We start from the raw sequence: 12,479 nt of genomic DNA on the forward strand, positions 1-12,479 counted from the left end.
ATATGGGAAAGACGGCTACTTTGATGATGTTTTTCGAACTCGACTCAGATATTATTTATTCTTAGTTCCCACAAATCAGGTGTAAAAGGCACAATATGTAGGATTTTTACAATACATTAAAAAAAAACACCAAAACAGTGTTATATATATATATATTCTTATAATAATAATAATATTAATAATAATAATATTAATGATTAATAATAACTTGTTATTATTAATCATTAATATTGACAAACTAAGCTAATTTCTCTAAAAGAGCGACGCCTAAAATCTTATATGTTTCTTTTCAATTTACTTAAGTTACAGAAGCATGTGTGCATGCATTCCAGAATGACTCCAGGAAGTGACTCTGGTAAATTATAGTGCCATTACGCACAAACATGCAGACATGCAGTTTATATTTCGGTATGCTGACACTTTCCATTTATGATCATTTACAAATTTGTTTTACTCAAGTTGCGCGTCAGCTTAAAGTATTTTTAAGCTCTACAAGAATAGATTTCCATGCTGGAACAATCTAAAAACACCATGTCACCTTAAAATAATGAGTTTAAATCTTTTTCAAATATTCTCCTTCTCTGACAACACGTTTACATGTGATTTGCTTTTAGAATTTGACTTATACTCTATTGTTATTTACAGGAAATTCGTCTGAGAGTCAAGCTGCACTTAAGTCCCAATTGGACTTAATCTACATATAGCAATAGACAACGTAACGTTAACAATACCAACAACTGACATTTAAAAGTATCATCTAGCTAAGGGGTCTCAAACTCAAATTGGTGGGGGGCCATTTCAGCAACTGACAATTCATAGGAGGGCCGCTCTAACATTTAAGCGCAACTAAAAAAGTGAAAACCTGATGTAATTGATGCACTCAGACATTCTTCCCCAGAGTATATGCAGTCAAAGCTCCTTCTTTTTGTTTCTTATTGTACATATTAAAGGGGTAGTTTAAATTGCTATGAAAATACTACAAATTAATAATAGGCATAATAATTATTATTATTCTGCCCCAATCAATTGTTGCTTAACCAAAAGTTTAACAGATAGCATAAGAAAGCAATTTGGGTAACTTTAGTGACTTTATTGGCAATTGTTCTTCTCAGTATCTTTCTTTTTTTGTAAAATTACAACATATACATATATACATATATATATATATATATATATATATATATATATATATATATATATATATATATATTCACATTTACTTTAACATGTTCAATTCAGCCAGCAGTCAAATTTTAATAATGCACATTATTTATACAAATCTTAATATGCATATGAAGAAAATCTTTTTTTTTAATAAAACGAGACCATTTGAATCGAATATTGGCAAAGTAATCATATTTACACCACCATCATAACATGTAAGCCATGGAGATGTGTTTGTACAACACAATGCAGGTGGTATAAAACTGATTGTAATCAAATGACCAGTGAATATTTTCAGAAATAGAGCTTTAATAAAAATAAAGCATTTATGAACATATATTTCAACGTTTAAATCAGCCCTAGAAATAATCTGCATGTGTGTTACTTTCGACCGCACGCTGAGAGAAACCGAAAGTAACCTGAACATATAGTGCAGTACTTTAAATGTCCAGTAGGTGGAGGGTCAAAACCACAAGTGGCTGTGTGCAGTGCTAAATTTGTGAATAGCGAGGTCCCAGAACAGATAGAATCTGGCATACTACCCGAGGATGTAGAGGTGTCGTGCATCAAAGTGAAAAGTGAAGAGTGGGGGTGTAGGGTTCGGTGGATAGCAGGCCGTTGGATGGGAGAGCGGTGTCGCGGATGTAAGTTAAGAGCCGGGGCGGGGGTTGGTTGTCGCGGACGAAAGTTAAGAAAGTTGGGGAGTCACGAAACAAACTGAAAGTGAACAGCGACTGGGGGAGTAGGGCGGGTGAGTAGGGGAATCGGTAAAATGAGGTGTCGGATCAGATTTCAGAGGTGCCAGATCCGGATCTGGCGTGTTCCAGCACAAATTAAGCTCTGGCTATATGCGACTGCACAACAATAATAGTGAGTCAATATATAAAAATGTATGTTTTGGGGGCCAAAACTTTTGATGTCAGTTGTGGGCCAGAGGAAGGAGGAGGGGGGCCCCAAATGGCCCTTTTAACATTTTTTTCAGTGTCTTATCTGGCTAATATTTATTTACTTTCTGTCTCTTTGAAACATTGCAGCAAAGTGTAGCAACTGTGGTCCGCTTCCACTGCTGAACAAAAGCTCCCAGTAAACTTTCCTGTCCTTTAAAGAGAAGCCGGAGCATATACAAACTGACTTTAATCTTTAATAAAGCTAACAGCATTTAAAACATCTGCTTTACAATGCCGTCCAGCATATTAGCTCATGACTAAAATGCATTATCTTTTTTGACAGCCTCTGTTTTCACAGTCCACACTGCAACGTGAAATTGGCGTCTTCAAATTTATCCACTTTGGACAATGTTATCAAAAAGACAATCTCATTTTCTAAAAATGCTGCCTCACGGTAGGTGGAAGGCAAAAAAGGGAAGAAAAATATGTGTTTTTAAACAAAAATGTATTACCGTGGACCTGGCCACAGTGTGACATGGAATATTTAATGCTTATGCACATCAGATGATGTAATGACTCACCATTAAGGAATTGAAAGACAATTGTAAATGACTCACCACTGACAGTAACATGGAAGGTCTTGAAACAATTACGGCTGATCATCTTATAAACTCCAGTGTCTGTAGGTCTGGTGTTTGTGATGCTGAGATCACCAGTGCGTCTGTTCACGTTCAATCTGTTTCCGAATCTCTCAGGATTCCCTTCATCTGTACAGTTTTTATGTTGATCATTAAAGAATTCAGCTATGCAGACGCCATCAAAATACCATTTAATTCGGTCTTGCTGGTTTATTCCACCGTTGTTGTGTAGAATGACCAAATCTCCCTCCATCCCGAACACTTTGTTTTCATCGGGTTCAAATTCACCTGAAGAAGAAACGAACCATTAAAGGTCACTATAAATGAAGTTAACTGTGCTGAGAGTGCTGTAGATAAAGATAAAGATAGTCATTCAAACAACTTTACCAAAGCCTCTCTACTTGACAGTTGATCTCACGCATCCGCCATATTTGTAGTTTATTTACACTTTTTACCATAGTTTGTAGTTTTAATTAAATTTATGTCCAACACGCAATGTATTGTGGGCAATATTAGCGGTTAGAGTATGGACGGTTCTACACTTCAAATTTTTACCAGAAATAGTAAACCATTTGGGAATCTTTGGCATACTCTTTTCAACACTAAAGTTTGGGACACTAATTCGATTTTCGAATACTATTTAGGATGGGAAGCAAGAATCTACATTGTAAAAAGCACTATAGAATTGAGTCGAATACTAAGCAACAAATGTGATACTCACATTTCTCATTTTTGACAGGCACTGACTCCTTTTCCTCAATTCGATCAATTTCAGCTGCAAGAACACATGAAACAAACTCATGAGTCAATGTCAAAATGAAAAGTTCACCAATTTAAATGACTTCAAGAGTTCACACTTGAGCCTGGTTTATACTTCTGCATCGAGTGATCAACGTGACCCGTGTCGCATGCCTTGCGTGTTGTCGTGTATTTATACTTCTGCGCATTACTTGTGTTACGCTGCAATAATAGGCTTTTATGTTCCTCTGTGTCAAGTTTCTTCACTGGTGTTTTGTTTTTTCTGAACGCTGCCTTAATCTTCAAGAAGCTAAAACTCACTCATTCAGAGGCAGGAACCAGCGGACGGGCAATAACTTTAATCATGAGGTAACCACAAAACAAAACTTTCTATTTAGAGCTCCTTTATGGGACTCCACACTTGTAAACACTCACTCCAACGTGGTCCCAGGGCTCTGGGTCCTGGCCACATTCATCAGCGATACCAAGCCGACCAATCACAGAGCTTGCTCTACGTGTCGTTGCAATGTGTAGTTAAATTTTTTTGAGCGTTGTGCATCAGCTTCGGCGACGGCCATGGCAAGGGCAGTGCGTCCACGCACAGGCCGCGACGGAGCATACATGTGCGCTTGATACAGAAGTATAACTCAGCCTTAAGATATCGCTTGATGCTATTAGCAGATTTGCCAGGCGGGAACCCTGAGCTTGGAGATAATTAAGTCAAGGGCTTCTGCCTGGTCCATGTAAGGGGTCAGAGATCAGGTAGGTCTTATGAGCTTGGTAAAATGAGAAAAATAAGGAGATGGGGTGGAGGGGGGGAGGGGTGTTCTTCCAAAACAAAGATAAAGCAGTAAGGTGAAATCGCTCTATTAATTGTAGGCTTGGATCAATCTGATTGGATTATTGCAGATTACGGATGAGAGACCAGCCATGATCAATCATATCACATGCTCCTTTCGAAATTAGTTTATAAAACTTTGTGAAGTTTCACAAACTAATTTCGAGAGGAGGACGTTCATGACCATGCTGGCGGCACCAGAGGCCGCTGTCGAATATCTGAACGACTGAATGATTGACTGGGCGTCCGGCTAATTGACTGACCCACCCTCCTCCTTCCCTAAACCCAACCAAATTTACCAATTGACCCGCCCACCCGCTTACTTCCCAAAACCCAACCGATGGTTTACAAAAGCCATCCAGAAAAGGAAAAGGCCTCGTTTGATTTTCGGACCACGTTTTTAGATTTTACCACATTCTCACTCTGTTGTTCACTCGTTCATTTTGTTTTTTGGATTCTGTTTTAGTCTTACCTGATTTCTGGAACCGCTCTTCCCCGGACTGGAACCGGTCATCGTCGTGGTCAACTCCTCTCTGCATCTCAAGTCCGCCGACGTACACACCGAGCTAACGGGACAAACTGGTTGCAGTGGGAAAGCCCTCCACACGGAGGTAAGCGGTCAGCCGGTAAGCACCAAAAGGAACGGCGTCATACCACCTCGTAGTATTTACTTAAAAACACGTACCTCCGGCTACATAATTCGCGGTCTCCAGAAATGTTCATGGGACTACGTTTTCAGAATGAGCCTGTGTTGCTATAATCATTAGTTAGTCAATCAGATTGATCCAAATCCACTATAAGTAGCCTGGCTCCCTTATCTACGTTTTCCAAAGAAACCTCCCATCGACCCCATTTTCCCCTTCTCTCTTTTAACAGGGGGAGCTCTCGAGAACTACCTGATCTCAAACTCCCCTTGCATGCTCATCGAACAGGGAGGACCCCTTAGCTCAATTATCTCCGAGCTCAGGGTTCTGTCCCGGGACAGCAAGCCAAACCTGCTATTATTTTCAAGCAATATCTAAGTGCGAACTCTTGAAACTTAAATTGCGGCTCCACTTTCACAAGATGAAATCATAATCGAGTATACATGCAACTCACAAATTCATGTTACAGGAAGATAAATAGTTTTACATGTAACTGCAGCTACCGAACAAACCCTTTCAACCACAGCTAAATAATAACAACTCACCACAAATCGTAACGTTGAAGGTTTCTTCAGTGTTCTGGATCATGATCAGTAGTTTATAAACTCCAGAGTCTGTGGTTCTGGAGTTCGTGATTGTTAAAAATCCAGTTTCATTGTCCAGCTTCAGCCTGTCCGTGAATGTCTCTTTACACTTAACATCTGCACAGATCTTACTCTGGTTTCCGAAGATTTCAGCGATGCGCTCGTCATTAAAATACCACTTTATTCTGTCATCTTGGGATTTTGTATGCTCTACAGGTAAAGTGACAGACTCTCCCTCCCGCGCTAACACCGATACGCCAGACACACCTGGGAAGAAAAAAATGAAGAGCTGATCATAAAACACTTCAAATCAAATGCGACAAACTTCTACAAAACATAAACAACAGTTCAATAAGATTATAATTATAATGTATTAATGTAAGATTGTAATTATGCCTGGATTCATCAGGTACCATATGCTAACTAAAAGACCATTCATTTATTTTAACACCGCATTCTTTTCATTTCTGCTTAATAATGATGATAATTTGTAGTATACAACAAGAGAAAGTATCTTACCGCAAAGGCAGAATACACACAAGGCGAGCAAAACATAGATTTTCATGTTGTGTGGGGTATGCAGATCAAAGCAAGTGTTTTTTTTTTTAAAGCTGAGCGTGCTAGTGGTAATACATTAAATGTTTCAGAAGGAGGAGGAGAAGCTGTAGTACTCTAGAACCAGTAAATCTGGTTTTGACTTCCTATGTTGTGCCAAACGACATGTGACCTACAGTATTATTCATTCACATTCACTACGGCCAATCGGCTAATTTAGTTTACTCAATTCACCTATACCGCATGTCTTTGGACAGTGGGGGAAACCGGAGCACCCGAAGGAAACCCACACCAACACGAGAAAAAGATGCAAACTCCACACAGAAATGCCAACTGGCCCAGCCGGGACTCGAACCAGTGACCTTCTTGCTGTGAGGGGACAGTGCTAACCACTGAGCCTCCATGTCACCCCTAAAGTATTGAAAGTACTTTAAAAATGTAACTTTTTTCACACCTAACCCCGCCCCTAACCGGATTCCTCACAATGACGTCACTTGTTCCACTGAGCGCATTCCTGTCTGATATTGAAGGTCTGATGTTGCGTGTCTCAGCTTGTTTATGCAAGTCAAGATCCAGATATTTTTGGCTTCTGTATGTCATACCTGCAACATTGGGATGTGAAAATAAGAGATATGCCACCGCCAAATTAATATTATATTAAATATTATATTAAAATAACTAAATATGTTCATCTGGAGCTGTTTCATTGTAAATGAACAGTTAAACGGTCAGTGTTATGTTTTATTATTATTATTATTTACAACAAAAAAATAGTACACATTAAAAAAAAACCTGCAATTAAATTAGCAAACAGTTTTAACAATTAAAATGAATAGCTATTATAATGAAATAGAATTAAGGTATCAAATCTCATTAATTTTTTCTTCACTGTATAATTTACACATTCTGATTAAAGAGCAACTAACGAATCTCATTTATTTGGATTTTTCGCTTGATTACATTAAATAACAGAGGTGTCACTTAAAATATTATAACATTATAATGAAAGCATTCGATTTTTTTTATGCTCATTTAGGACAAAATCAGTTGTGTTTGAAAAAACCCCACTAAGATCAACATCTTTCAATGTTATTTTTATTAATTATGTGTATTTGTCTGTTTAAACATGCACCCAAAACCCAGACTTTCGCTCCACTTCAAATCGCGTGTAGAGAATCAGTTTGGCAAACAGCGTCTATTTATCACTATGGAGCTTGTCTGACAGTCATGCACCGCTATATGACTGTTTTGAAAATTGCTTACAAGTAGCAACAGTTCCTATAATAAAAAGGAAGGGAATCGCGCCGATTTCATATTTATTTCAGAGGCTGCCTCCGAAACTACCCAGTAGTTACTGCATTTGAATTTAAAAGTACTACCCGGCTATTAGAAAAGTACGTTGTATACAGTATGAATGCGAGTAGTATAAAAGGAATTCAGATATACTACATCTGCCATTTTGTCATAGTCACGTGACCTACCCGCTTTCACTCCCATTCATGAATTCTTTCGCTGGGAATCATGGGATGCGCACTTCAGAATCTCGCTGGAAGTAGTAGGTCATCCGGGTACTTCTCGCATACTGATTTTTGAATTCTTTAAATTCTGACATACTACTCGGCTTGCATACTGATTTTAGCGTACTATATAGTATGGAAGTATGCGGTTTCGGATGCAGCCAAAGTGTTTTCATGCCTAAAAAAAAAAAAATCGAAAGCACAGAACAGACTCACATTTAAGAGCAAGGGGCATCTCCTGGTGGTTCAGCAGTATGCGTTGCGTATAGGGAGAATCAGCTCTTGAATGTTTATTGCCACCCTTCATAGAAAGATTAAAAATGTTGGAGAAATACAGGAAAATACCTTTACAGGATGATAGCAGGACAGAATTGTAAAATACAGGAGAATCTGGGAAAAACGTGAAGGTCGACACATAAAGGTATAAGTGTGTTCAAACCGTTCAAACACGCAATCAAAACCCAGACTTTCACTCCGCTTCAAATGTTGTGTACAGAATCCGTTTGGGAAACAGTGTCTATTTATCACTATGGAGCACGTCTGACAGTCACGCACCACTATATGACTGATTGCATACACTATAAAAAATGGCCGTGATTTCAACGGTAAAAAAACTGTAAAAATGCTACAGTAAAAATCTGTAACCTGGTTAACAGCATGTTTCCTTAATATATACAGCGGGGAATTGACTTTCCCAGAATTCCCTGTATTTATCACTTTTTTGCATTTTGTTGACATTACTATGGATCTTTTTAGTTGTTTCCCCATCAGTTGTGTACATTAGAGATTTATTTTACATCTAATGTTGATAAACGATGTTTATTTCATGACTTTAATTTCATGTGTGTTATCATTCTGGTGTTTAGTAGCTGAGTGAATGACACTGAGCACCTTCTATTGACCTTATTCTTCAATGCGGAAGTGTGCGCTTTTTTGCGATTGTTTTAGAACTTCAGATTCAGCTGCCTACGGGAGAAATGACTAGGAACAATAAACAGCAGAAAACGGTCAAACTACTTACTCCACAAACAAGTGTTTGCACGACAATACAGACAAAGTAGAATAATATAATAAAAAAAATATCAGTTTGCAACACCAAGCAGCAAAACGAGCTGTTTTTAACGTTTAAAAATGAATGGAAGTAAATGAGACCGGAAGTCTTGAGCCAAAATGATTCAAATGGCTGCGCCCACTCGTACGCAGAGAATAAGGTGAATACACTGATACACTTTACTGCTTGTGGGAAAAGTTATTTGTGATGAGCTTTAGTTCATTACGTAACTTCCTCATCACCACCTGCATATGGCTGTGTTAACTTGTCTAACTGTGTAACAAAAGATGTGTAGATGTTGGTAATTCAAAATACAGACATTTTACCTTTTATAAATCAATGAAATACAGTAGTTTACCGTAAAAATGAGAAATTACTTACGGTTTGTACTGTATTTTTAACAGAAAAGTACTGGCAACCTCAGCTGCAGTTTTTTTACCGTAAATTTTACGGATTTATCTTTTACAGTGTAGGAGGGGCAAGGAAGGGATGTAATGGAAAGGAATGGAATTCTGCCATTTTTATATTTATTTCAAAGTGTTTTTATGCCCATATAAAATGAAAGCACAGAACAGATTTGCAATTAAGAACAAGGGGTGTCCCCTGGTGGTTTGGCAGTATAGTTTGCATATAGGGAGAATTGGCTCTTAATGGCCTCCCTTCATAGAAAGATTGAAAATACGAGAGAAAAATGGGAATATACTTTTACCGGATGATAGCGGGATAGAACTGTTAAAAAAACGGGAGAGTTGCTGGACAGGTATGCTGCACAGACTGCATGGATACGTCTCTATTCAAGAAAAGGTTTAGCATTTTGATGTTAAAATGTAACATCTGGAAGCAAAAATTATTTATCTTTTTTAGTATTAACAAGTCTTGATAATACAAAACAAAATAAAAACGAATATTCTTTATTTCTTTTTGTGGTTTCACTTTTTTTAATGACTAAACAGTTAAGCACTATTTTTGTTAAGCACTTTGATGACTACTTTTATTCATTAAAATTAATATATCTTTAAAAAGTTCATGAAGAATCTGTTTTGTTTTTTGCTGAATTCATTTCATATTCTCACCACATGATGGTAATAGTACACACCATGACATTAAATTAGCCAATGTTGCTGCTGAACTGGCTAAATTATTACATTTCTGTTAATGTGTGGTCTTTTTATTAAGCGCACTTGCTGTGCACTAGTCAGCAAAAAAAGTGGCTGTTTTGGGCTTAGTGCCTTTATTTGCAATCTAAAAGACTCTGACTTCATCTCTCCAAGTAAACAGGTATAAATATTAGCATATTATAAAATATATCTTTCGCATTATAAAAAAATGACAACCGTGTTGAAAATGAAACCAAATAATTAACACATCCGTTGTGGTTTACAGTATTAAAAGCCCTGGTTATGTTGCTAGTGGTCTGCAGAAACATGCTGAGCACAGTGAGTTGATATTCAGAAGTGAAAAAGCTTTTATTTAACCACTTGAAGGTAAGTAAATAGTTAGTAAACGTACTTTTGGGGCGAATTAACGTTTTTAATACAAGACCATAATGAATAATAATGATGTGTAAGAGCCCATTTGTGTATGAGGGCAGTGGTGGAAAGAGTACTGAAAAATCATACTTAAGTAAAAGTACCATTACTTGCCTAAAAATGTAGTGCAAGTAGAGTAAAAGTATCTGTTGTAAATATTACTCAAAGTATGAGTAAAACGTAGACATTTTAAAAGTACTCAAGAGTAGTGAGTATTAAAACTGTTAAAAGCTGATGCATTTATATGTCATTTGTGGATGTGTGCAAACATAACATTCTGTAGTGCGTTTAGATATTGCCCATCAGGCACACCACCAGGGGCGGACTGGCCATCTGGCAGACTGGACAGTCTCCCGCAGGGCCGACGTACTTTTTGGGCCGGACTGATCATCTTCTTATGATCTGATTGGCCCATAAAACACTTGGCAGACTGTCATGTTTTTCTGCCTAATTAATTGACGATGCTTTGATCTGCGATGCTCTGAAAGTAAGATGTTTCTTTTTCTGGCAGACCGGCCCATGTGACATAATCTGCAGCCCATTTGTTCTTTTCTTTGTTGACATTGGGCTGACCCAATCACAAACTTCTATTTTGGGCTCTGCGTAAGCGTGCAACGTCGGTGTGTATTTGTCAAAATAGTTGAGTGTCACGCCTGTTTCTTACCCCACGCCCACGTATGGAGAGCAGAAGTTGAACAGGCATTTGCCTTTTGAACAGGCATCTGCGCGCAGCAGATTGACAACTGTTGTTGCACAGATCAATATGGTTGTGTTTATTCTATCTAGTTACCTATTTGTCTATATAAATTAGTGGTTCTCAAAGTGGGGGTCGCAGGACAATGAACGGGGGGGGGGGGGGGGGGGGATTGTGGGTCGCCTGGTCATTTAGAAAAATCTATTTATTTTTATTAAACCATAAGAATTACCATATTTTATCCATAACCTACTGAAAAGTAAAAAATTGGTTGTTTGTAGTTACTATATATTTACTATAGTAGCTTATAGTTTCTAGGTCTATTGGATTGCGACCCCTGGGGTGATTACATTATATTAAAGACACAGCAATAGCGCCAGATGCAGTAGATTGATTTTATAACACCAGGTTAGACTTTCTGGCACATGTACAGCATTGACATACATAAAAAAATTCAACAAAGAACAGACTTGGGTCTATTGGTGTGTGTGCGCCATTGCATGCAAAGTTTCTGTATTTATAACCACCTCAGAAGATATTGGGAGTCGGAAGTCATTGGCATTATTATTTTGGGGGTCACGGGCTGAAAAGTTTCTGAACCCCTGATATAAACGAATGGGAGTTGGTAAACCTATTCAAGGACGTGCACAGATGGGAAGCATTCTGATTGAATATAGTGGGCCGCTCTGTTCCAAAATGCCAGGGCCGATTTTTTTGTCCCAGTCCAGTCCAGTCCTGCACACAACATCATAAGATGTTAATATTAGGTTAGATTTAGCTTGTGATGTCAGGTGAATAAAATTCAATGTCTAGCCAACATCTAAGAACAATGTTATTATGATGTCCGATAATGACGTCAAATGACGTTGATATTTGGTTAATTTTAGGTTGTGTTAGAAACTGACCAAAATCCAACTTTGAGCCAACATCTTAAACCAACATCATATTAATATTAAATACTGAATCGTCAGGTATGGCAACCAAAATCCAACGTCTGATAGATGTCATACTGGTAACGTCCACACAACATCAAGCTGTAACATCATTAGACGCTGACATTTAGTTGATTTTACTTTGGACGTTAGACGATGACGTTGACCTAAAGTTCTGACATCAATCCAATTTTCATTAACAAACAAAATGCAATGTCCCTTCGAGGTTTGGGTACAACGTCAATCTGACGTCATGTTGATGTCTTGTGCCTGCTGGGTGTTTAAGACCTTTCGGTCTTCATACAGTAAACATCCGTCATCTTCTCATCAGTGACATGCATCTAAACAGTCTCTGGGTCTCTGTGTGTAAAGATTTTGGACATCTTCTTAGACGCTTAATGCTTCCAAACAGTTTGCTGCAGGTATAAATCACCCATGTCTTGAGGGAGTTTATTATGATGCGATTTACCTTCTATGTGTAATTTGATTGGATGGGAATCACAGGACTGATTTTTCTAATCCCCATAGACAAGAAAAAATAAAGTAATGATGCAGGCTGAAGGAAAGTAGTGGAGTAAAAGTACCAATACTGCAGTAAAAATGTACTCAAGAGAAAGCAAAAGCACACATTATTAAAACTACTTAGTAAATTACATTTCCTCAGAAAAACTACTCAACTACAGTCATTTGTGTATTTGTAATTTGTTA

The 12,479-nt window shown here is 37.9% G+C and overlaps 1 protein-coding gene across 1 annotated transcript in view; it reads right to left on the minus strand.

Annotated features, from left to right (window-relative positions):
* The window catches only part of LOC130216597 (uncharacterized), an 11,109-nt gene extending 4,981 nt beyond the window's left edge, over window positions 1-6,128 (minus strand). The window contains exons 1-4 of the mRNA XM_056448490.1: window positions 6,013-6,128; window positions 5,455-5,760; window positions 3,411-3,464; window positions 2,669-2,977 (exon numbers count right to left, since the gene is read on the minus strand). Coding sequence (XP_056304465.1) covers window positions 2,669-2,977; window positions 3,411-3,464; window positions 5,455-5,760; window positions 6,013-6,058 — 715 coding nt within the window. The 5' untranslated portion in view covers window positions 6,059-6,128. The remainder of the gene's footprint in view (window positions 1-2,668; window positions 2,978-3,410; window positions 3,465-5,454; window positions 5,761-6,012) is intronic.
* Between the last annotated feature and the right edge of the window lie 6,351 nt (window positions 6,129-12,479).

The sequence above is a fragment of the Danio aesculapii genome, chromosome 22 (assembly GCF_903798145.1).
Source record: "Danio aesculapii chromosome 22, fDanAes4.1, whole genome shotgun sequence".
Lineage (NCBI taxonomy): Eukaryota > Metazoa > Chordata > Actinopteri > Cypriniformes > Danionidae > Danio > Danio aesculapii.